Here is a 24,052-nt window from a genome sequence, read left to right as displayed (position 1 = left end):
TAAGACTTACACAATCGAAAAAGTATGCAACTTCTCCTGCAGAATACGAGTACTATACTAAAAAACGTAAACAACTCAATTTGGCCGCTCGCATAAAGTATCACAAGCAGAAGGAAGGTGATCGTTGAAATAGTATCAATCTCATCGTTGCATATAGTATACATTTTTGTATTTTTTGTACATTTTCACGCCTCCAAATCAGATTCATCACTAACTTCATCATCGAATAACATCGATTCTGCCCGTGCTGATTGTCGCAGTGTGGCGCGATCACCCATCAGTTGTCTTTCCGTTCGAGAAAGTGGCACGAATCTAGTCAAAAGAGCAGCAAATAAAGCAGCCAAACCACCCAATCTCAAGACCCAAACGACTGAGACTCCATTTCGCGCATTTGCATCAACATCCAAAACATACAACTCTTGTACACCTTCAAATATTGATCCTTGTCGCAGAATCAAAGATGCCAAGATGGCGATCAAGAATTGAGGAATCACAATCGCAACATTATGAATACCTAAGATAGTAGCCCCGACCCCTTCACCGGTTCCACTTTGTGTTGATGGGACAGGAACCCCTCCGCCGGGTATCTGACCGCTATTGATGCGATCAGTATCATTCTCATATACAGCTTCATTGCCACGCGAGAGGATACGACCAGGTTTCACATGTCGCGGTCCAGATCCGCCATTGCGTGAATTGCTACTGGTGGGAGTGCCTGGTGAGCTGCCAGATCCCAGCGGTCCACAATCTTGAAGTGCTCTTCGAATCCTTGCTCGACCGGGCGTTTGTTGTGCAGTAGAGCTTTCGCGGCGATTGCGTACTCGTTCTGGAGCAAACCAATCCGCTTCAAATTCATATGGACTCATTCCATCTTCTGCTTCCCGAATGCCTTCCATTACAAGTGCATAAGGCACCCATACGGCTATAGCCCAAGCAAACCCAATCGAAGCCACTAAAGCAATGGCCAATTTGGAAGATCGGGCAAGGAAAGAGACAAAGAGCATTTGAATACTGTAAAATAGCAGCCCTACTCCCCAAAAGGTGCGAAGAGTGACACGCCATCTTGGTGGCTTTGTCGTTCTAGCTGCTTGTCCTGATAGCCTTCGAAAGATGTCTTCATCAGTCGGGGTGACATTGCCATCTGTTTCGGGTAGTCTAACGGGAGGTGGCGTCCAATGTGCAAGGGAAAGGTATGGCAAAAGTGTTCCCGCAATCAATGAGACAATCGAGAAGACCAAGAGAGCAAAGCTTCCCAATTCTGTCGCTTGATCACTTATCCCTTTGAAATCCTCACCATCATGATGCCCTTTCCGCGATTGCTCTGCTTGCCATACTTCAATCACCCATTCTGTAGCATAAAATAGGAAAGGGAACCATCCCATATACGCGAGCACCTGCACAAGACATATCCTCCTAATGGATCGTGGAAGCCTTCTGGCAGTATCCCATATCCGCTTTGAAGCTTCTTTGATTGAATCCATGGTAGATGGTTGGTCCTGGAATGATGTCGCGGAAACCGTAGTATGTGCCTCCGTTGCTGTGCCCTCCTCTGCACAGGTGATAAGGCTCTGTATTCCTTCTTCTATGCACAAGCATGTGATAGCAGAGCAAACAATGACAGATACCATGCTCACAAGGCAGTATTTCCTAAACTGTCCGCCACCTATCCAATCCAGCCAAGATGAAGATGATAGATTGTACCATCCTGCCCAATAGCCAAAAATGTTGGCAATATGCTGCATTCTACCCGACCATGCATTCACACGAGAATGTTCAGACGACGGCGTTGCATCTAACATGAGTGCTCTTCCCGCAACTTGAATTCCATTCACGCTTAAATCCAATCCAACAAATCCCAAAACGGCAATGAAACGATTCATATCATCTCTTGCCCGTTGTCGAACAGGATCCCAGTCCGCTAAGCCGGCATGTAAAATATCCGTCAGAGCTGAAGCGATCGGCATACTGTAAGCAAGAAAGAGCGTACAAGCCGCAAGAACGATCGTCGACCAAACAATATACTGTCTCCTTCTGTAGCGGGAAGTGCTGAGATCTGAAAGAACCCCGATCACAGGTTGAACAATCAGACCAGACAGTGGAGCAGCGATCCAAACGAGAGATGTGCTGGATTTTGACATGCCAAGCGATAGCAAGTATGGTGTACCGTAACCCAGCTCCAAACACCAAGCAACCTGTGCACCAGACAAGACCAGAGTAAGAAGAATCATTCGAGTCTTGCTAATGGAAGCGGATCCATCATCGTTTCTTGATACGATCATTCTCTCCTGAAACCAATGCGAGACTGCACGCTGTATCCTTCTCAGTGGGCTTACCCTTTGTGCGTCCAGGCGATCTCGGTTTAATTGATGCTGTTGATCCACTCTTCTCTGATATGATTCCGCTCTCCATAGATGGAATCCATTCCATCTAGATTCATCTCGTTGCGTACTTATCGGCTCTTGAGGTCTGATAGTCACAGAAGAATCAGCCAAACCTCGATCAGAAGAAGAAGAAGAGCCAGGATTGTTTGCGTTTGTACTTGCATTCAATTCAGATAACAATCTTGGATCTCCCGGTACGATTGTTGCTCCTCCACTTGATGCTCTTCTTCTGTTGGCCATTATGATCTTGTTATAAAGCTCCCTTTGTTCTTCTGTCAAGGATGGATTGGCAGGCGGTGGAGCCAAAAAACCATCATCGCCTACCGAAAGTGTCGCATCCTTTCCCGAGGCTTGTTGCTGTTGTTTGATCAGATCATCCAGCGATTCTAACGCCCCTTCATCAGGCCGCGGTGAAGGTTTATTGTTAGACATGATGGACAGAGTTGCTATATGAACATTCTGGTCAGAAAGAATGTGGGTGGATGATGGATTGAAAGCGACTAAACAACGCCAAGCAACAGCGCCCGTTGGTTAGGCGGATGAATTCTCCACACCAACAGTCACACAACAGGAGGCAAATCACGCGCGGCATTCATTTACCAACACTCTCAAATGAAATGTCAAAACATTCTTTTATTCTCTATATAATCATCAACAAATAACAAATCAAAGTTTTGCACGGGGTATTGATGCATTTTCGTCCATGTCAAGAGTTTCCAAATCGTTGATATCAACGTTCCATCTTGTACTGTTTAGCGGTTCATCAAGTGCATGTTTGAATAAACCTTCGTACACATTTCCATCTCGGGCACCCAAAGTGGAATTCAACAAAAAGTCACTGATGGCAAACGAGTCGACCAAAGGAACAGCTTGAGGACGGATAACGGCAAACAACTCTTGAGTTTTATTGCTCAACAATCGATATTGATTGGGCTGTAAGTATCCGCATGATAAGAATTCGGCAGCTTCAGATTCCATTGTGTGAATGGCATACAGCAAGAACAATTGTTGCATCACCGTTCGCAAAGCAGGCTTGGAATTCAAATCTTCATCGTGCAAGATGGCCATAGCAAAGTTGTAGATGACCAATGCTTGAGAATGTGCTTTTGAACATCTGTACAACTCGGGCAAAATGGAATTCCATGATCGTTTAGCAGGACCATCACGTAGTTCCAATGTTTGTTCCACCAACCAAGCAGCACGGTATCCGAATGCCTTTACGAACCACATTGGATCGTACAAATCACCAGAAAATTGAACATCACTCTTAAATCCTTTGTTCTTTTTGTAATGACGCATATAGTCAGCAATGAAGGATTTAGGCATATCATCCGGGTTCTTGTTCAAAGCACGCATCTGTTTGAGTAAGAAACGAGATGTTTGTTGGGACAACATGTATGAATCACCTTCCCATGTCACTTGAGGCAAGAAATCGTTGTAAAACGTTGGCAATCCACAAGCGGCACTATAACCATGTCCACCACAAGCACGTCGGCAAACTTCAATCGCATCTGCTGCTTCAATCGTGCACAAGGCTTTGAGACCGGATGAACTTGCATGAGTTTCAGCTAGCAAGCCTAAATCGCCCTTGTTGATGCATTCCATGTTGGCTTCGTACAGCTCATACATGTACTTGGCAGTATAGTGGAATGCAAAGGCTTTGGCCAAAATGGGGAAAATACGTGCTTGCACCATAGTGTAATCAAGAACTTGCGTTTCGATTGGTTTACTGCCTTCAAATTTGGGTGCATCACGATCAGCGAATTGACGACGAATAGCACAGTAGCGAACGGCAACAGTCACTGAACGCATCAAAACTGTCCTTGCATTACGAACGATACCTGCACGAACCCAAGTCATTGTACCATAGGTCAAAGCAGAATTTTGGGGTGGAGTGTACTGAGCTGTCTCTGGGTCAACTTTTGCAAAGCGGGAGAGTTGATTCAGGTGAGGTATCTTTACGTGATCGAAGAGCATATATCCGTTGTCGGTTGTATTGTACCCTGCTTTTGGTCCAATATCACCGACATAGACGCCTGGCAAAGGTTCACGAGTGACAGGATCACGAATTGGGACAATGAAGGGATGAGGACCAACTCTCTTGCCCTTGAGTACCAGTTGTGCCATCACAACTGCGTGAGTGGCGGTTCTTCCCAAACCACCAATCCACCATTTCGATGCAGTCATTGTTGGCGAGTGCAGATCGTATTCTTGTTTTTCCTCGTCATACACTGCCAACGTTTCCAGTCCTTGTACGTTGGAGCCATGTCCAAGTTCTGTTTGTGCATAACATCCAATGATTTCATAACGCAATGCAGGTCCCAGCCACTTTTCCTTTTGCTCGTCTGTACCCATGTTCTCGATTGTGCTGATGAACATACTTCTATGCAATCCAAATGGACCGGGTAAGTCGCACAGTGCCTCAGCCCTGATGGTTGTTTCCCTATCCCAATCGTGTTCTCTTGCCAATTGTGATAAACGTTTATCTTTCTTTAAAGCATGACGGAATTTGTCTGCTCTGCCCATATAATTCCACTTTGACTTATCAAATGCGCCTGAAGGATCATTCTCGAGAATGTTTACCAATTCTGCTTCTTTGTCCAATTGATCTTTGCCATGCAAATATACGCTCATTTGATCGCTATCAAAGCTTGCTTTTTGTCTTTCGATCTTTAATAGCTCAGAACTGTGCGTTCCAGCCGGTTTAAGGGAAGAAGGGATTCTTGCATATTTTCCTTCAGTCATGATGAGAATGGAATGATGGATGTGGTGGTGGGGAAGAAGAAGGAGGAAAAGATGGGGTACTTGTGGGGAGTACGTTTTCCTTTTGGCAATTCAACCGGTTCGGGCCAATAAGGTTGCCATTCAATTAAAAAAAAAAGAATGAAAATCCTCTTTTGGGCGTAATTACAGCCTTTTTCCAATTTGCCGGCCTATGTGTTGAACCGTTTGCCGGATTAGTTTTTCAAGGCCTAGAGTTCAACGGGAGCTTAACGGGCACATTATCACTCTCGTACGTAAGCCATGAAATCAGTACGCGTCATTCATCATACGCCCGCTTTCCTTATAGAAATCTTATTGGTCAGTTGGCAATTAATCACCATGTGAAGGAGAGTCATTGAGATCACTTATTTTATTTTTCCTCCTTTTTCTTTCAAGAATGCCTCTTATTGAGCCTTTCTCGATACTCATCAGCATTTTTATATCTTTTTCCAGCAATACGGTCTTTCTTGGAAATTCTAAAGTACGTTTGCAACTTTTTCATTTGTGTATGCAAACGGGGCATATAAGAGTATTTGTTCCAATCCACAGTCTCACTTCATACACAACATCTTGCATAATTCTCCTCAACTCTTCATTGTATCACACTGCCTCATTTGCAAGCGTTAGCTTTGAGTGATGATGATGTGCTGTACTGACTGAATTTTTGCCCCGCTTCTATCTGTTGCTTCTTTCCGCAAAGTAGGACATTTCAGCAAATCTGTCACAACGAGCTACATGGTTAAATTGGGCACATGATCTGGTTCTATGAATCTTTTAGCTACTGCTTCAATATTCATCACTTCTGCTTTGAGCTCCTTGGCAATTTTTGGCGGCTTCACTCTGGCTGCGAATGTTGTTGAGAGTGAAGCGGTAAGCTGTAAATTAGTTCATTCAGGAAAGTTGTAGTATTTGCATGCTCGACTTTATACGATAACGCCCATTCCAAATCATATGTCAAACACAAATATCTTGTCAGCCAACGGTCGGGCTGTTTATACGTGCATACATACTTGAACTCAGCCTTCTTAAGTAGCCAGGCTCGAGGCTTCATACGAGAAATTTTTACTGCAGACAATTTCAATGAACAGGATATATTGATATGTACTTGGGACTAAGGAAACAGAAATAGCGTAATACTTGAAGAATAACGTCATCGGACCCTTTTTTTGGTTTTTTTTTGGGGGGTTTTGGAAACTGGAAACAGTCAATCAAAAGACAACGCAATAAAGCAAAGACGCTTTTCACAGCGAGGAACTGACCTATTCAGCGCTCACAAACGATCCCACCTGTCGGTGCCTTTTTGCATTTTCGGTCTCGCAGTTGTGCTTCTGTTTCCGAAGCTCTTCTCTTTTTCTTAAAGACATGATCTTGTCGAGTGTAAAGGTCATGTGTGACTTTGAGCTTGTTTGCATTTCTCACAGCATCATGAACTGTTGTGCCTTGTGGAAATTCAATATCTTCGTAAAGTTCGTCGTGAATATCTCTGAGCGGATTTCTATTTATTCAACCAGTAAATAATTGAGCTGGCTTATCTTGCTTATTTTTTAATTGCCAAATTTTGGTTTTTCGTTCGGGGTTTTTCTTGTTGCGTGGGTATCTTGCCGAATATAATTGCATTTCGTCGGAGTTACCTTGATGCTTGATCGGCTTCTCAATCTGCATTTGTCTTGCTCCGGATCCATCTTGGGCGGTTGCGATTCCTCCTTTTCTCCAATCATTACTCACGCCGGAATTTTTCCACTACTTCCTGCTTCAGACTGCTTCTTACCATGAAGCGTGGAAAAGATTCCTTTTTTCTCTTTTCCATTTCTGGATATTGCCTCAGACGTTACCTCATCATCACTTGAGCCAGAACTTGTTTCATAGCTTGAGCCACTCGAAGGTCTTTTTCTGTTCACGAGCGTCTTTGATCTGCTACTTGACGAATCACACTTTGTCTGGTGTGAATCCGAGTATATTATCATGCGCAGGCTAAATGATGCTGCATGTGAATGTCGGTGATCCGCGTACTTGAACCTGTCCAATGGAACATCTTGCTGTGTGTACGATCATACGTGGGGAGAGGAAGAAGGTGCATATAAAGCAAGCAAATTTTGAATTGCTCTTTCTTTCCGTACAACCAACTCTCGAGGATGAAATTCATTACTCCTCTTTTGATCTCTTTGACAATATTTGGCGGCGTCTGTTTGGCTGCGTCTGCTGCTAACAACGGAACATCAACTGCATCCTGCACGCCAACCTATAAAGGGAAATTGCATGTGACCGATCTGTCAGAGCTGACAAATACAGCTAATGAAGATCAACGCGGGTATAGGGTTGATGTGATATCTGGCGAAGAACATGATCATATCACAAAACAATGGAGCAGAGGCGCATCGGATTTTATTTTCGAAAAGTGTGTTTTGAAAGGCTGGAACTCAGGCTCAAAAGAATATGGCACACTCAAAGTTGACGAATTTACCGTCACAAATCACGTCGTTACTGCTGAAAAGCGAACCGATCAACTTACACTCGATGGTGAAACGTACACCGGTCACATCTTACGTTTCCACACGATTGGTACGCCGCAAAGCAAACGTCTTGACAAACAATGGTTCGAAGCTAAGCATCAAGATGATAAAGCTGGTGGAGCATATGTCACCTTGGAATTGACCGGTAATCCCAATAACAAGAATGCCGATTACGACTTGCCAAATGCGTTCTTTGGGACTTATGACAAGAATGGCCTTGACAGAGTACTCGTAACCAAGTCAAACACAAACTACAAACTTACAGTATTCGACGTCAAGAAGCTTTAAGAGCATGAACGATCGCCTAACTCTAAAGCAAAGGAAATCTGGAAACCTAATGTATTCTTCATATGAACATTCTTCAATAGAATTGAGCATTTTTCGCAGCATCACTGATCAATTTGCGTAACTCTTCTTGCCGTTTCTACAATCATTGAACGTACTGCGCCCTTAATTTAGCTTTATTTTGAAGACGTAAACGAGAATGAATGGTAGTGATCTGGAATAAACGGACGTCAAAGCTTTGACTTGCTGAACCATTCCTCACAGCAGGGAAATCCGCAAAAGAGATGTCAAAGTGCAATTTCAGAGCGGAGCTGGCTCTCCTCAGCATTTGACGCCCTAAGGAAGAAAATGAATCTGGTGACTGTTAACTGATTTGTTTAGGCTTTCTGTTAGATCAAACGCACGCTCATATTCAATAGAGGGTGATCCAAGACATAAGTATTTTCGAGAAAGACGGGTAACATGAGAAGGCAAGAGAAATACAAAAGCAACAAAACTTAGTTAAAGCACCTTTTACGAAACTCTCAGGGAGTACCAATCTTTTCCTTTTCTTCATGATGATCGATAGAGGAACCAGACTTTTCGTGAAGAGCGCTTGGTTCGATATCAGCAACAGAGAGCAAACCGACATCACGTTGAGCTTGGAGCATCATTTCTGCTTCCATCTTTGATCGTCCTGATTCATCACCAAATTCGGCATCTAATTCGTCCAAACTTTTGTTCTTGGTTTCAGGAACGACAAAGTAGACCCAAACGGATGCAATGACACACATTAAGCCCAAAAAGATGTATGCTCCGTAAGGTGCAGCAGCAACGAATTTGGGAGTGGAGATTGCGACGGCAAAGTTGTTGAGCCAATTGGAAGATGCACCGATTGAAACACCCTTTGCACGAAGACCGAGTGGGAACACTTCAGCAACGACGACCCATGCGGTTGGTCCCTAAGAAAAACAAGAGATTTTTATTAGTCAGCATCACTCCTAGACATATCAAAACACAAGTACTGCCACTCACCCAACTGAAACCGAAACCGATTGCGAAGATCCAAATGAAAACAACGGCAGCCCAACCGGCAGAATTGGTGGAAGAAGATACCATGTTGGAGTTCCAACGTTCGTTAAATTGACCAATGATACCAGCAACAATAAAGTGGCAAGCTCCCATAACGATGGCACCTGCAATCAAAGTTGGTTTACGACCCCATTTGTCCAGATACATAACCGCAGGAATGGTAGCCAAGAACATCACAACACCAACGACACCCGAAGCGAGCAAAGAGGTGGTATTACCTGCCAAGTGTAAGCCTTTGAAGATAAATGGAGCATAGTATAAGATGAAGTTGACACCCTGTAGGAAGATTAAAATGTGAGCCGTGAACAAACATGTTTTTCAATTATTTATACTCACAGTCCATTGTTGGAAAGTCATCGTCAAGGTGGCAATCATTGTTCGTCGGAAGTTAGATGGATTGGTGATCAAACTTTTGTAACCGGCAAGACCAAGTTTGAAGTTGCTCGAAGCACTTCCATCTTGCAAGTCAGGGTGATCGTGTTGAGAAATACGAGTTTCGAATAACTTTTGTGCTTTTAGTTCCAAGTACTCCAATTGAACCAAGGGAGAGTCAACCGATTGACGTCTCAAATTTGCAATGATTTGCAAGCATTCTTCATCACGTCCTTGATCCATTAACCAACGTGGAGATTGAGGTAAGAACATTATACCAATAGCCAAGATGAGTGCAGGTAAGATTTGAATCGTGATTGGAACTAACCATGCTGCTCTTGATTGTGAGTCACCTGTTCCTCCAATGAAATTTGTGCCGTATGTGATCCAATAAGAAATCATGATGCCGAATGTGATTGCCAATTGTTGTAAAGCGACTAAAGCACCACGAATTTCAGCAGGTGCCAATTCAGCATTGTACAATGGTACAATCATAGACAAGGATCCTACGCCCAAACCAGTAATAAATCTTCCACCAAGGATGGTATCGTATTTACCACCACTTGTGCAAGCTTGAACGATTACACCAATCACGAAAACAGCACAAGCGACGACTACAGATAACTTACGACCAAGCTTATCAGCCGAATAACCATTCAACAAAACACCAACCCAGGCACCCAATTCGAGAATAGAAGTGAGTAAACCGGCTAATGTTGCATTGCTGATTCCGTCTGTACCTGCAGCTCTGCTGAACGAATTCATACTCAAAACTTGACCAAACATTCCTTGATTATAACCATAGACTAAACCACCCATGGAAGCAAAGACTGCTATGGCCGTCGTACGTGCATTTTGCATTAATCCTTTCACACCTGGTTCACCTGCCAAAGCTGCACGACGACGTTGTAATTCATTGTCAACGTGTGCGATTGGAGCATTCATAGGAGCGACCATTTTGGTTGATGGGGATGTGTGTTTGACGGGGTATGTTTATGTCCACCAACCTTGGCGAAGTTGGAAAGGAGGAGGAGATTGTATGCGCGGGAATGATGATCATATGTCGTATGCTCCCTTTATATAGATTCAATCCTACCATCACCATATAAACCCTGCCGAGGAGGACAAAGCATGCCGTGACTGAAACCGTGCATGCGATCAAGGTAGCCGGTCAGATTCAACCCCATGCAAGTGCGGGGATGTTGTATGTTTCTGTGGGGACAAGCCTCATTTGGTAATTTTCAGGAACAAGAACAGATTGACGGGTATTGCGGGAGTTTGGTAATTGCCAAAGAGAAATGAGAGAAATGCAAGGTTTGCTACTAGTCAAAATAAGACTGATAGTAAACGGACAACGTTCTGATGAGAGCTATCCGTACCCTTGTGCAGGAAAACGGTGACTTTTTGTAGATAGATTGTTCTCCATGGCGCAGGCACAGTGAATTAATTAATTAACTCAGCTTTCGCACGGGAGATTGTGAAGAGGCACAACGGTCCGTGGCTTACTGTGGGGAAAATTATGCTTTGGCTAAAACGTTACCGGTCAAGCTTGCCGGTCAACGGTTTTATTTCAGAGCAGGCGCTGCGTGCGTCTCGGACCGAACAGAAGATGCCGCAATGTAGTATGTACGGTGAAACGGCGAAAAAGCCGAAGATAACAATCTTACCGAACTTTTGGTTGTTGCAATTCAAACCAACATGACACACTCACAAGATGCTTTGGCTTCATTGTTAAATGCTGATACGTAATGACCGGTGAATATTCGGTGTCTATACAGGAAAGGCCTAATGATTATACTTTCAATCAACCGCTTCTATTGCTTCAGTCAGTTGACCAACGGTGATATCCGTTCGCCATTTGTCTAAAAGAAGCAACTTCATTGCACGACGAACGTGATGAACAAAGGCTTTCTCTTGTTGGGGGGTAACAAAAATGCCTTTTTGGATCGTTATACTAATCGTTAGACCATCATTAATTGCGCCTTCGTTCAGCTTGTCATCTTTTGCAATCTTCCAACGACAAACATCTACGCCCATTGTACTGGCAGTAGGACTTGTGTTTTGCATCCATGAGACACCAACAATTCTACTGTCCAACGGTGTTAGCATGCCAGGGTTACTGATTTCCAAAGACCCTAAAGTAGCCTTTCCTTCATCTGCTTGTTTGATCTTGCCCAAAAGATACGCTTCTCCTACAGTTGGCGCTTCGGCCGTTCGCTTTGACGATCTCTCGTATCTGAGCGATCTACCCTTGGCGAACAAGACCGGCAACAAGCTCCACAATCTTTGAGCGGCAATCTTTGTTTTTGGACTTGTTAAAGCCTTTAGATAATCACGAGACATTCTCCATACTTTATCATCTTTTTTTGGTACCAGCTGAGAATGAACATAAGCGCCTACGAAATTACCCGAAACTGTTCCATGCTCTCCAAGATTGCGTAAAGTGGTTGGTGTGTGAGTTGTAAGAAGAATAGTGGATTTATCTTCTGTACGTTCATCCATTTTCAGCATTGCGCCTAACCCAATCAAGCAGGCCGTATGAACGTTTGGATGAATTGTTGGAATCCCAAATTTCTTTCCGTTGGCTCGGAGAGGATCAAGAACTGATGATGGATAAATGCGCTCTCTCGGTCTGGCAATACTTGAATCGCCTCCTCTGAACATGATGACATGTGTGCTAATCTCAGCTGTTAACGGTGAAGGAGCATCCTTCAATAACGCACCCGCTGGCCAAGGTGCTTGCAGATTGAACCATCTCCGGATAAAGTCTGGTAGTAGACTTGGCAACTTGTCCTTCACGATAAGCCAAACTTTCATCAATATTGATGCTTTGACATAGGGCATCACATCTTCATTTCGCGGAGGTAGAATCTCTTTTAAAGCGACTGTTCCTGCCAAGATCTCCGGAGAGGAAAGCGGTTGGTATTCTGGTGCAGACAAGAACGCCATGACGTTGATCATCGCTCTCCCATCCGTAAGAACATGATGGATAGACAGTGCAAGGGTGATCAAATCGGATTGAGCAGACGATTGAATAAAGTGAACTCTCCATAATGGTTTGTCGATGCGTGGTCTAAGGTGCTCTTTTTGCCATTCGATCAATCGAACTTCCATCAATGCGTGTCTCTCTTCGATTGTACTGTTCTGGTCTTCTTCTTGTGACCAGTTGATTGCATCTCGCACCAGAATGTCCTTTGACTGGTATGGTGAACCATCCCTTCGTCTTGCAAAGTTTGCAAATGTGGCTTTTGGGTCTTCTATGAAACAAGAAAGAAGTGGAACGGAATCGAGAAGATACTGTATCCGCTTCTCAACGTTGCTTTGTATCCCTTGAAGATCATCTTTGTCATTCAATTGGAATGTCGAAAGGGCGCACAAAAGAGGTGGAATGCCAAGATTGTCTCTTACCAAACAGAATCGTTCGTGTAATGATAATGTTCGTAGTGACTCGTACGTGCTAGTCATATTCTTGTCGTTGGTTGCCATGCGCGGTTGGAGTGAGGTGATAATGAGACATCGAGTTCGTCGGTGGAAGAGATGGAATCATGCTGAGTGTATGCTGAGCAAAATCCGCGGAGAAGTGTATGGCGTGAGCCATGCAAGTAAAGTTAAAATCCGTTGATGCATGTACCTCAAGGGCGGGAAGCAAGAAGTGATGTATGTACGCATGTATGAGAACAAACACGCTAATCGCTGTCATTGCGTATTGATTGCATGTTTAATTGTCCGACAATCAGAAATCCTATCTATCATTACCACAATCATGGAGAAAGCATTTGCATTCTCAAGCAGCATAGGGAACAAAAGCGTGCAAGATATGAACACACTGGATCCTTACAATGGCTTTGCTGTACCTTCTTGCTATCACGACATTATGATCAGTCATTCTCGATCCACCAAATAATCGCATACAATCATGGATCACAAGCTTGCAAGCCGAACACCAAAACGCTGCCAAGTGGATGCACCCTTTTCTTGCTTTAAAGCTATACATAATGGCACATGAATCGCATTTGTGCGGATTCAGAGTTTCGTAATCACCCATTGAACCTATTCTGACTCATAAAGGGGAAAGGAAGAGGACGCCAAGGGAACAAATTGATTAAATTAGGCCTAAAGGAGCTCATTGCAGGGGAGAATCTCATTATGTACCCCTTTTCTATTCATCAAGCAACATGCTTTTGTACGAAATGGCACTTGAACAACGTCAAAGATGATGGCATTTCATTCACAATCAAACGGTAACGGAATGCGCCAGCGCACCTCCTCTGTTTGTAACGCCTTTCGACAAAATTCGGCGCCGTGATCGGATTAAAGGACTCCGCAGATAGACAATGAGGGTTGTGCTGTGCAAGAACTGTGAGAGGTCAAAATACGAAATTGTTCATATCTCCCTCAATCGTGAGGCGGTGTCGTTGCGCGCCCGCTTCTATTTTCAATCTTGATTCGGAGGGTGACAAGATTGTCATCAAAAGACATTTGTTTGGCTTTACATTTTAATCATTTTTCCTTTCCATCACCAGAAGAAATATCGTATCATACTGTCAAGAACATGTCGAGGTATGGCGCAGTAAGTACACAAGAAGATAAGGCAGAAGTAGAAGCGCATTCATCAATCGGTCGACAATTAGCGACGATCAGTGATAATAGTAGTTCTGAATCACTCAGAACTCCAACCCAAGAAGCATCTCTTATGGGAGAACGATCAAGAAAACCTTCTGCTGCAACGGATGAAGCCATGCCCGATTCTCTGCCTGGTTCTGGTTCAACGACTGCATTCAACACTACCAACATACCTCCAATTCCATCCAAGCCTCGACACAGGCCAAATTCTGTCTCTTTTGTGTTTGGACCGCACAGGTATGGACCTTTAAACAGTGATAGCCTAAGCAGTGCAAACTCGCAAAGGTCATCGCCATCTCAACTCAGCACAGAACATAGAAAGATTTCATATATGGCTGCATTGGATAACGACCCAAGCCGTTAGCATTCACTGGAAAAAGAAGATGATGATGACTTCCATAATCCGGACAAAGAACTTTCACATCGTACGTGTAGTTCAAGGTGTTGCTTGAATCTTGGAACACTTATTGCTCTGATTGTCGGCGTCTTACTCATGTTTATGGGTTATCCAATGTTTTACGAATTTTTTATCAAACGAAAAGAGGGCAACAAAGGCGGCTTTAATCTTGGGGGTGTGAACATGACTGGACAAGTTCCCGATCTTTCTCAACTCGTATCTGTTCGAAATGGCTTGATCGATCGTGATACACCACAGAACGTATACAGAATCAAGAATATGGGAAGGAATAGCGATGAAACCTGGAATCTGGTTTTCAGTGATGAATTCAACACAGATGGAAGATCATTTTATCCCGGTGAAGATCCTTTTTGGGAAGCTGTTAACTTGTATGCACATGGTACAGCTGATTTGGAATGGTACGATCCTGCAGCCGTAACGACAAAAGATGGTGCTTTACTTATTACAGCTTCCAATATGGAGATCAACAACCTCAATTATCGAAGTGGTCAAGTCACATCTTGGAATCAATTCTGCTTTACAGGAGGTTATCTGGAAGCCGCTGTGATCTTGCCAGGTGATCCGGATGTCAGTGGATGGTGGCCTGCAATCTGGACGATGGGCAATTTGGGAAGGGCAAACTACGGCGCCACGACAGAAGGAACATGGCCGTTCTCGTACGATACGTGTGATAGAGGTACATTGATCAATCAAACTGACCCAGACGGATTAGGTCCCCCAGCTGCCATCACATCTGGTAATGTACCTTTCAACGGAATCTATAAGACAAAGAATCTTTCTTGGCAACCGGGTCAAAAGTTGAGTGCATGCACTTGTCCGGACGATGATCATCCTGGACCAAAGCATTCAGATGGATCGTATGTTGGTAGAAGTGCTCCTGAACTGGACCTGTTTGAAGCGCAAGTGAACGGTGGAGAAGGATCTCTTTCCCTTTCGTGTCAATATATGCCCGCAACGGAAGGATACAACCTTCTCAACACGACCGGCACAGAATATGTTTTAGGACATACTAATGCCAACGATCGAGTCCAATTGAATTCGTATCAAGGTAGTGTCTTACAAATGGCAGCATCTGCAGTAGCAAAGACGAATCAACAATCCTATCAAAACGCTGGAGGAACGTTTAGTGTTTGGGGTGTTGAATACGAACCTGGTCCGAATGGTTGGGCAAGATGGTACATGGACGGACAAGAAGCTTGGACATTGTATTCATCGGCATTAGGATATGATCCGCTTGCTGGAGTTTCACAAAGACCTATGCCGGATGAACCGATGTATATTATCATGAACTTGGCCATCTCTCATGGTTTCGGCGCTATTGATTGGGATCGAATTACGTTCCCTGGAACAATGCAAGTGGATTATGTTCGTGTTTATCAAGCAAAGAATAAACAAAATATCGGATGTGATCCACCAGATAGACCGACAAGCGATTACATTAATCGTCATTGGGAAGCATACACCAATCCTAATTACACTATTTGGGGCGGTGATCGAAGTCATGGAGGATATGGGGCATTATGGCCTCGGAATAGGCTTTACAACGGTGGGGATGGATGTTCGGAACAGCCTAGAAATTATCCTGGTCGTTTCAGACCAAATGGGTATGGACAAGGACCTTACACGACTGTGCCATACGAATACAGAGGAGTTGGTAATAATTGGCAATAAAATCAAACGCGATTTTATGATATTCTTTCATGTTCGATATATACTCTACCTGCTTTATGTTCCATCTTTACGGACTTTTGATTCGTATTCTTTATATTTTGGTGAATGCAATGACAAAAAGATGTTTCATTTGGTGTGTTTTCTAAGCCCGGCTTTAAGACCGTAGATGACCATGCACGGGTCATCAAACAGCTAAAGTATGGTGTGCTCGATCGGTAAATCGGAGAAAAGGGGGTTGGAAACAAGAGATGAACAAAGAAGCCCGTTATGAGGCTGGTAGAGAGAGAAACCATTGCAATCGCACTCGATCAGGCACAAAAGCTGAATCATCGGGTGTAAGTGTGTGAAAGAGTTTTTTGCAGGAGCGTGTCGGGAGAAGGGCTTGAGGGGTGAAGTGCCTGAAATAGAATTGTTAGCCGATTAGCGTATAAAAGATTTTTTTTTTGATAAGATAAAAAATTTCTAAAGGGTTTTATTGTTAGTGGGCGGATCTTCCGGTTACTTTTCAAAACTTTCAACGGCTGTCGATATCCCGTATAGAAACAAAAATAGATCATAACAATGATAGATGAACTCTTTTGTATTCTTGTTTACCATCATCATCGCAATGCTAAACAGAAACGAAATAAGACCAAAGTTGAAAAGACGGGTGGATAAATTCGGCAATCAAGTGATTGATGTGACCTTTGATCAAAGCAGCGTTTCGGCTGAAGTGCCTCACGTACTTCAAATAAGATTATATCGAATCATTCACAATCAAGGTCATCAAGTTGATGCTTGGGGACATTCTTCAGGACCGGTGACTACTTCTATAAAACGATTTGCTTTGGTTCAAGAAGATTTGGCATTATCCACAATGACTTCGACAAACGATATGAACGAGCTTGCCACCAATGAATTCCTTACGATAAACTCTCGAAGCTCCACAGATCAAAATAGAAAGCTTTCAATCGTATTGACCAACAAATACACAGAAGTACCTTATGAGCAGGTCGCATTTGATACGATGAGCAGACACGTATACATCGTCGGCAGTACCGATTCGATCCATGTGCAAATAGTCAAAGAGCAAACGAAGCCCACCAGCAAAGGAGACAGGCTGAAACGAATGGCCAACCGAACACTTGACAGTTGCAAATCATACCTTACCCAAGAATCGAAAGGATCATCATTGATCTTACAGAAACGCACATTCAGACGGGATATCACAAAGAATACTTGGAGCGAAAAAGGAAGGTCGATCTCATCTTCAGCTCAGGGCGAAAGTGAAGATTCATTCGTGTCAACTTTGTCGGATTGTCCTCCACCACCTTACCTTGCTTGAAAAGGCGGAACCGATAATATGTTGATGACAGTAATGATGTATAATAATGACGAAGCCCAGCGCGCTCTTTAATTGTGAATCTTTTTTTTTCAGCATATATCTTTCCTTTCCGGCTATGAGCGCGAGTTACGCGTGAGAGTAAAGCCGCACACATCGACCCAAATTGGACTGTGCTTTCTTCAATCATCATTCATTCATCATCATCACAGTATTAAAGTGCTGATGTCCAGCTAGGATCGTCACTATGGAACTTGTTCAACCAATCGACATAGACCATGCCATCGGATGATTTTGCGTATGTGTGCTCACCAACGACATGACTTGATCCATCAGCTCTGAACGTTTTCGCATTGTCGGTCTTTGTTTGGGTAACATTTTGAAAGTAGGAAGTGATGACTGGTGCAAATGAAGCATCTGTGACGTTGTAAAAGAGTGGTAAGACAGTATCAGTCTTCCATGCCAAAGCGCCAAATCTACTCTTTGGAGTTGCTAATGCTTCTCCTGGTAAGTAAGAATTGAACTCTATTCCATTGCATTCTTTGCATTTTGGAACGACTGGATGCCATTGCGGCTTACTGTCAAGGAAACCGACTGTTTCGATTGCCGAATCCGATAAAAGATCAATACGAGCGTGTGGAAAACGTTTCTGAACGTGAGGATATTGCAATACCGCTCCAAATCCACCAGCACTTTCGCCAGTAACCAAAACTCGCTTTGTGTCTGGCAATCGTTTAGCAATCTCACTTGTGATGCGAATACCATTCAGGAATCCATGATGATATGTTGTTCGATTAGCACCTGGATAGTTTTGCACTGAATCACCGGCATGAATGTCACCGGTACAGTAAGGGATGTAAACGTAATTCGCCTTACGATACGGATTAGCAACGGTTTCATTGCGAAGTGTTATTGTTCGATTTGTTGTCAAGGTAGGAACAGCAAAACTCTCAAACAATTCTTTCTTGAAGCCAGTTGTGACGAATGAGGCTGTCATGAGCTTGTAACAGGTGTTGGCATCCCAACATGCACCTCCACCTTCAAAAAAGAGAACAGTCTCTTTGGCATTTGGATATGTGCTTAATCCAAACCCTGTCTCACTGCCATCAGCGCATTTTGTTCCTTTGAGTTGGTACCATTTCCATGTAGAGCCTACTTTTGGATGAGAGGCTTCCAGAGTAGGAGCGGAGAATGTTGGAGAAAGGATTGAAAGCCACAACGAGGTCAAGAATGCAATTGCTACGCTCTTCATCGTTAAAGTATGTCCATTGGGGGGGAATTAGTGTGACTTGCTGTATGGAATAACCTCCTTTTATATACATTTACAACGAGTCAAAAGTATGAATCTCCACTTCATCTAGATGATTGCTGAGCCGGCGAGCGGAAGACCGAGCGCACTGACTGGGGTGGGGGTTAAACCACGCCACAGAGAAGAGGAAGACGTGCGAATGGACCACCACATCTACCCGTACCCCTTACACAATTAGCCTGGCCATTAAACGACCAGACCGCATGGCAGGAAGACTAATAAGCCACATCCTCTGATTGAAGGATAAACTTTATTGTTTGTTTATTTGTGTAAGGTGAGTAGGTAGTGCATAATTGATAAATAGCATGATTTCTTGTTTAGCTTCTCTTTCTTTAGCGCCACTTTTGCCAACCGATGACAAACTCCATGGGCTTGTATTCAACTTGCATGTTAAACCGGGCTTACACAACTTATTGAATTCATTCTTTCTTGGACGACGAGGGCTTTGCGTCCTGTTTGGGCAACTTGATTCGTAAAATGCGACGTGGCTCTTGTGAGCTTGCTTCATCATTTCGGGCAGCTTGCATTGCTGACCTTTCTGCTTCAGATCGAATAAAAGCACTGGACATTGGCGGCCGACCATAGTGTAGAATCCTAGGACGTTTGGCAGAACTTTCACCTTCAGGGTTTTTCGCTTTTCTCTTGCCCTGCGGTACATCTTCTCTTCTGGTTTCACCTGTATTTAGTTTAGCTTGTTCAAGAGCTTTGATTACTTTTTGTCTTTGCTTAAAATCTGCGTTATATTTTTGCATTTGCAATCGCCTTCGTTCTCTTCTGATTGGATCCTTCTTCACGTTCTCTTTATACCTACGTACAGCGTCTCTTGCCTTTTGTGGATGTAACATCCTGTACTTTCTTGCATAGCCAACATTCCTCTGCCGTCGCCGTTGGATCTCGTCTATATTTTGTGATGCTGAATCATTGCCACGAGATGAAAAATCTTCTTTTTTCTGATTGCCAAGTGGTGTAGCACCACCCATCATTTTTCTGAGACCTATATCGGAATCCGATAGTGGGTCACTAGACGCAGAACTATGCGACATCGCTCCAGTACACTGGATGATATAAAGTAGGAGGACCGAAATCCCTGCTTTCATAGCCATCGATCCAAACTGAAATTCTCAAGATGAAGAAGCTACTTGGTAAACGGTATCATGCTACATCTCAGGAACCAAACACAAATCAGGCACACTGAGCCACCATGTACATTGGAAGCCCCATTTGCGTACACAATCGGAATCTTAATATTGTCAGATAGGGCTGACAGTGAACAGTGGTGCTCTATTACCAGTGCAATGAGCATTGCTTTTGTGTATGCGGTCAAAATTTGTCAAAAGGCTGTACATCTGTTTATGAAGAATACAACAAAAGTACACAAACACCTAGCTAGACTGATCACTGTGAAGATCTACTTTTTTGCCTTTACGCGGAGGAAGTCTGAATCGCTCTCTAGCATTCGGTAAGTTGAACTTGTGTGTTTCTGGAACTGTTCTCTCCAAATTTGGTGGACTTTTCGACTGTAGGGAATGACCAGATCGAACAGCTGCCCGCTCTGTTTCAATGTGGTTACCGGTCTCACTTGCCCGGTGATTCAAAAATGCACTTGACATTGGAGGTCGTCCATAAGTACGGACTCTAGTAGTTTGTGCTTTAGATTCATCCTCAGAATCAATCCTCTTGCGCTTTCCTCTCGGCAGTACAGCTTCTGAATTCGTCTGATTAGCCAGCTGTTGTTCTGTCTTTTCCTGTGCTCTTTCTTTTGGCCATGGTCTTCGATGTTTCTTGGCGTATTCTGCTTTGTACAATCTTCTATGTTCTCTTCTGATCGGATCATTGTTGCGTTTATCTTGAAATTTTGCGTTGCTTGCTTTGACTCGCTCGGGATACTTTTTTCTGTAATTTCGTTGGTAGATCATCCTTTTGAACCTTCTCAACCGTTCCTTATCCATTTCTACTCTTTCTGGTTGGACCACGTTGATCCTGTCCTCAGACGAATGAATGCCAGTGATATCGTTAGATTCTGATGAGCCTGAATGCGATGCTAAAGTGCTAACTGCTTGTGCCACTGTGCAAAATGATACAAAGTGTAGAAGAATCCAAGTTACCCAGATGATCATCATGCTTTAAGTGATATACAAGGGCGACAATCTACGATGACTTGTCTTATTTGATCGTATGCAAAAGACTACTTTAACATATCCTTCAACGCAATTTTTAAAAATCTCAAAATTGTGTAATTTCTGCAATCCTTTGCCCCGCTCAAAATGCAGCTACCACATTCATTAACTATGTACACAAGTTAAGAGAGTATACCGAATAGTATTGAGTACAATATACACTACAAAAAACCGGATTTGTTGAAACGTTTCTCTTCTTTATTTTGATCTTTTCTTGGCGGAAGACGGATTCGAATAATGTTTCGTGAGGATTGCACTTCTGGCTCATTTCGAGGAGTTTCACCTTCACTTTTCTTTGCTTGTGCATGTATATTTACACTTCCTTGAGTAATGTGATCCCCAAGAGACTGATGACCGTGTCCTGGAATTTTTTCTTTTTTAGCAATTTTCAAATCATTGATTGGCAAGCTTTTACGCTTGTTCGCTGGCTGGTCAGCATTTCGGTTAGAGGTATTGGATCCCTTTGTGTTCTGAGAGACATCATCTTCAATCTTTCGTCTTGCTTTCTCGATACGTTCAGCTCGGTTACGTCTTCGATATTCTATTAAATATAGTCTTTTCCGTTCTTTTCGTACGTGATCCTTATTGTACTTCACCTTGAATCTCTCTTCAGCTGCTTTAACCTTTTCGGGATTCAAGGCTCTCCATTCCCTTTGATATGCCATCTTTCTCAGATGTGCTTGTCTTTTCTTGTCCTTTACTGGCTCAGCTTGCTGGTAAAATTGAGGGTCTTTGATGCTGCCTGAGGTTATTCCGGGAGAACTTGCTTCCTCTGCGCTAGCAGAAACCGCGACATCACTTTTAGTCCTTGAAGAACTCGCTGTAGATGTGCTTCCGAGAGCTGATGTGGTAAAAAGATAGAACAAGAGAAAGACGACAAGTCTGATATGCATACTAGTAGTGAGAAAGTTCTTAGTCTTTTCAGAAATTCAGGTTTCACTTTTCTTCTCTATAAAAAGTGATGGTTGAGGACAGATGCCTGCTGGCAAAGTATGAAAGATATACAAAAGAGCATATAAAGCAGTACAATTGTGTGATTAAAGAAATTGAATGCCCCGAGAAGGCTGTTCACTTGTGATTATACGCAAAGCTACTTATCCTTTGAAGTGCCTTGCTGTTTATCCGCATGATATTTCTTCAGAGCCTCAGGTGAAAGTTTGAATCGAAGAATATTTCTACTTTTTGGCCGATCTCTATGCTGGTTTGTGGTTGCTGGTACTTTTTGTAATTCTGTTTGATTGCCTGCAGAATTGTCTGGATGCGCAATGGTTGAATTAGAGCGTACTCGCTTAGCTCTGTAATCAGGATCTCCTTTAACATCTTCAGCTTTGCGTTTCCCCGCAGAAGACACAGTGGGCTGAATGAGCTGATGGGCTTTCTTCAGTCTGGCCCTTCGTTCGTATTCACGACGATAAGCACGATATTCTTCCTGTCTTTTAGGATCTTGTTTCCGTTTTTCACGATATTTTCGAGCTGCTTCTGCAGCATGGTTAGGATTTGCTAAACGTTTTTCCCTCGCATAATTTGCATTCTTAACTCTTTTTCGCATTTTTTTCAATTCGGAAATTTCTGACTTTGATAGTATTTTTGCACTTAGATCAGGTCGAGAAAGCTTCTGAGGAGCATCATTTAGCGGTGGAAGGGATACTAAGGCTGTTTTAGAAGTCAAATGCAGCTGAGCGCTTGGCACTGCGTTTGTATGAGTCAGAGATGGAGAGCTCGAAGAATCAGAAGATGATGAAGAAGTTGAATCAGATGAGGAGGATGAGTATCCTTCAGAGTATAAAGCTAGACGCAGGATTATTAATCCAACAAAGAAGGGATTGAAGAGGTGCATTTTGATTGAGGGTAATTTGATAATGAGGGCTGATCGAAGAGGAAGAATGGCTTACTTGATTTACGATTACTTTGTTAAACAACATGTCTGCCCCGAGACATGATACATTATGCAGCGTACTCAATTTTGGCATTTATTCTCCCTGTGTCCGTCGAATGAAGCATTAGTATCTTTAACAAAATTCAATTCACAAAAATAAATATTTGTGCACATCATAAGAAGTACTTGTAGTGTATGCACAAACCCTGATGTACTAAAGCAGGCAAAAGATCCGGAGTAGAATGTTGTCATTTTGGCCCTTCCGGCGGCTGTTGTGGAAAGTGTTTCTTGATCACCTCTGGTGACAGCTTGAGGCGCACAATGGTCCTTTCTCTCTGCTGAGGAGCGGTTGTAGCTGCACCGACATTATCATGTGATCCACTAGTCCTTGACTTCATTTTCTTAGAATTTTGTTCTTGTTCTTGAGAATTTCTTTTCCCTGTCAATATCACTGGCATCTCCTGAGATTCCTTTCCTATTTCCCTTTCCTTTTTTCGTTGAAGTCTCCTTTTTTTCTGTGCTTTAACTATCTGTGGATTTTTATTACGATACTTTCTCTGAGTCTGTAGGATTCTTTCATGATGTACCTGGTTATAATTCTTGTGATACGCTTTTTTCATAGCAATCCATTCTGGGTTGTTTGCTTGTTTCTCAATTGTCTTACGTTTTGAGTCTCTCTTGAAGTGTGGATTGATTCGTCGTTTTCTTTGTTCATACTCTCTCTGTCGCCTATTTTTCTCAAGCCTTCTATATTCCAATACTTCTTCCAGCGTTGTAGCCACTCCAGTAGAAACTGGCAAAGCTTGTGAGCCAGTCCCTGAGTCAATATCATGTTCTGCTCCCAAAAAGGATCCGGGAGAAGAGGTGTACGCTGAAGAGCTAGAGCTTGAGCTTGAACTTGACGATGATGAATCCACCGCAATGCAAACAGAAATCTGTGCAAAGAGTAAGGTTGCAAAACCAACAAAATTTATCAAGTTCATCACGTCGCTATTATATCGTGGTGTAGAGGAATATCGTTTTCTTTGGGGATAGATTTTACCAAGTATGCCAGTGCTGTACACAAGTTTGAACATTTTTGCATTTGAAAGTCGCAACTTGCCCCGACACCTTCGCATATGGCCTTATGTACATATTTGAGCGGAATTCATGATTCCTACAGAGCCATTGTGATGACTTGGGATCCTTGCGCATGGGTATTGCCCGATAATCATTCGTTTATTGCTTTATTCCTTACTTTATCTAGTTAGGGTCAGAGGATCATCATTTGGTCTA

At 43.1% G+C, this 24,052-nt stretch overlaps 14 protein-coding genes across 14 annotated transcripts; 4 read left to right on the top strand and 10 right to left on the bottom strand.

Annotated features, from left to right (window-relative positions):
• Positions 1 to 117: 117 nt before the first annotated feature.
• FA14DRAFT_160056 (uncharacterized protein) lies at positions 118 to 2,872 on the bottom strand. Its single transcript, XM_025498510.1, has one exon. It carries the CDS (start codon positions 2,811 to 2,813, stop codon positions 186 to 188), a length of 2,628 nt encoding a protein of 875 aa, XP_025358893.1. The 5' UTR covers positions 2,814 to 2,872; the 3' UTR covers positions 118 to 185.
• Positions 2,873 to 3,047: 175 nt separating this feature from the next.
• Positions 3,048 to 5,126, bottom strand: FA14DRAFT_171229 (putative acyl-CoA oxidase; the record flags this gene model as incomplete). The annotated part of the gene is made up of 1 exon (XM_025500320.1): positions 3,048 to 5,126. One exon carries the CDS (start codon positions 5,124 to 5,126, stop codon positions 3,048 to 3,050), a length of 2,079 nt encoding a protein of 692 aa, XP_025358892.1.
• A 301-nt stretch (positions 5,127 to 5,427) lies between these two features.
• On the top strand, positions 5,428 to 5,880 carry FA14DRAFT_28161 (uncharacterized protein). The gene has a single exon (XM_025502122.1). The coding sequence runs from the start codon at positions 5,542 to 5,544 to the stop codon at positions 5,779 to 5,781; it is 240 nt and encodes a 79-aa protein (XP_025358891.1). The 5' UTR covers positions 5,428 to 5,541; the 3' UTR covers positions 5,782 to 5,880.
• A 1,390-nt stretch (positions 5,881 to 7,270) lies between these two features.
• On the top strand, positions 7,271 to 8,010 carry FA14DRAFT_160054 (uncharacterized protein). The gene has a single exon (XM_025498509.1). The coding sequence runs from the start codon at positions 7,277 to 7,279 to the stop codon at positions 7,940 to 7,942; it is 666 nt and encodes a 221-aa protein (XP_025358890.1). The 5' UTR covers positions 7,271 to 7,276; the 3' UTR covers positions 7,943 to 8,010.
• Positions 8,011 to 8,463: 453 nt separating this feature from the next.
• Positions 8,464 to 10,327, bottom strand: FA14DRAFT_116934 (general substrate transporter; the record flags this gene model as incomplete). Its single annotated transcript, XM_025496203.1, has 3 exons — positions 8,464 to 8,880; positions 8,954 to 9,286; positions 9,347 to 10,327. 3 exons carry the CDS (start codon positions 10,325 to 10,327, stop codon positions 8,464 to 8,466), a joined length of 1,731 nt encoding a protein of 576 aa, XP_025358889.1.
• Positions 10,328 to 11,182: 855 nt separating this feature from the next.
• FA14DRAFT_177849 (uncharacterized protein) lies at positions 11,183 to 12,868 on the bottom strand (the record flags this gene model as incomplete). The annotated part of the gene is made up of 1 exon (XM_025500787.1): positions 11,183 to 12,868. The coding sequence occupies one exon, from the start codon at positions 12,866 to 12,868 to the stop codon at positions 11,183 to 11,185; it is 1,686 nt and encodes a 561-aa protein (XP_025358888.1).
• A 1,066-nt stretch (positions 12,869 to 13,934) lies between these two features.
• FA14DRAFT_171225 (SKN1-domain-containing protein) lies at positions 13,935 to 16,218 on the top strand (the record flags this gene model as incomplete). The annotated part of the gene is made up of 2 exons (XM_025500319.1): positions 13,935 to 14,242; positions 14,441 to 16,218. The coding sequence occupies 2 exons, from the start codon at positions 13,935 to 13,937 to the stop codon at positions 16,092 to 16,094; spliced, it is 1,962 nt and encodes a 653-aa protein (XP_025358887.1). The 3' UTR covers positions 16,095 to 16,218.
• Positions 16,219 to 16,588: 370 nt separating this feature from the next.
• Positions 16,589 to 17,508, top strand: FA14DRAFT_160051 (uncharacterized protein). Its single transcript, XM_025498508.1, has one exon. The coding sequence runs from the start codon at positions 16,702 to 16,704 to the stop codon at positions 17,416 to 17,418; it is 717 nt and encodes a 238-aa protein (XP_025358886.1). The 5' UTR covers positions 16,589 to 16,701; the 3' UTR covers positions 17,419 to 17,508.
• On the bottom strand, positions 17,509 to 18,992 carry FA14DRAFT_143667 (uncharacterized protein). The gene has a single exon (XM_025497218.1). The coding sequence runs from the start codon at positions 18,665 to 18,667 to the stop codon at positions 17,630 to 17,632; it is 1,038 nt and encodes a 345-aa protein (XP_025358885.1). The 5' UTR covers positions 18,668 to 18,992; the 3' UTR covers positions 17,509 to 17,629.
• FA14DRAFT_160050 (uncharacterized protein) lies at positions 18,893 to 19,994 on the bottom strand. The gene is made up of 2 exons (XM_025498507.1): positions 19,061 to 19,994; positions 18,893 to 18,998 (listed from the first exon to the last, which is right to left on the bottom strand). Exon 1 carries the CDS (start codon positions 19,825 to 19,827, stop codon positions 19,144 to 19,146), a length of 684 nt encoding a protein of 227 aa, XP_025358884.1. The 5' UTR covers positions 19,828 to 19,994; the 3' UTR covers positions 18,893 to 18,998; positions 19,061 to 19,143.
• A 112-nt stretch (positions 19,995 to 20,106) lies between these two features.
• FA14DRAFT_153902 (uncharacterized protein) lies at positions 20,107 to 20,844 on the bottom strand (the record flags this gene model as incomplete). The annotated part of the gene is made up of 1 exon (XM_025497644.1): positions 20,107 to 20,844. The coding sequence occupies one exon, from the start codon at positions 20,842 to 20,844 to the stop codon at positions 20,107 to 20,109; it is 738 nt and encodes a 245-aa protein (XP_025358883.1).
• A 218-nt stretch (positions 20,845 to 21,062) lies between these two features.
• FA14DRAFT_177843 (uncharacterized protein) lies at positions 21,063 to 21,794 on the bottom strand (the record flags this gene model as incomplete). The annotated part of the gene is made up of 1 exon (XM_025500786.1): positions 21,063 to 21,794. The coding sequence occupies one exon, from the start codon at positions 21,792 to 21,794 to the stop codon at positions 21,063 to 21,065; it is 732 nt and encodes a 243-aa protein (XP_025358882.1).
• Positions 21,795 to 21,991: 197 nt separating this feature from the next.
• Positions 21,992 to 22,738, bottom strand: FA14DRAFT_177842 (uncharacterized protein; the record flags this gene model as incomplete). Its single annotated transcript, XM_025500785.1, has 1 exon — positions 21,992 to 22,738. The coding sequence occupies one exon, from the start codon at positions 22,736 to 22,738 to the stop codon at positions 21,992 to 21,994; it is 747 nt and encodes a 248-aa protein (XP_025358881.1).
• Positions 22,739 to 23,025: 287 nt separating this feature from the next.
• On the bottom strand, positions 23,026 to 23,853 carry FA14DRAFT_177841 (uncharacterized protein; the record flags this gene model as incomplete). Its single annotated transcript, XM_025500784.1, has 1 exon — positions 23,026 to 23,853. One exon carries the CDS (start codon positions 23,851 to 23,853, stop codon positions 23,026 to 23,028), a length of 828 nt encoding a protein of 275 aa, XP_025358880.1.
• Between the last annotated feature and the right edge of the window lie 199 nt (positions 23,854 to 24,052).

The sequence above is a fragment of the Meira miltonrushii genome (genome assembly GCF_003144205.1).
Source record: "Meira miltonrushii strain MCA 3882 unplaced genomic scaffold FA14scaffold_1, whole genome shotgun sequence".
Classification (NCBI taxonomy): domain Eukaryota; kingdom Fungi; phylum Basidiomycota; class Exobasidiomycetes; order Exobasidiales; family Brachybasidiaceae; genus Meira; species Meira miltonrushii.
This window is presented reverse-complemented; position numbering and strand designations above follow the sequence as displayed.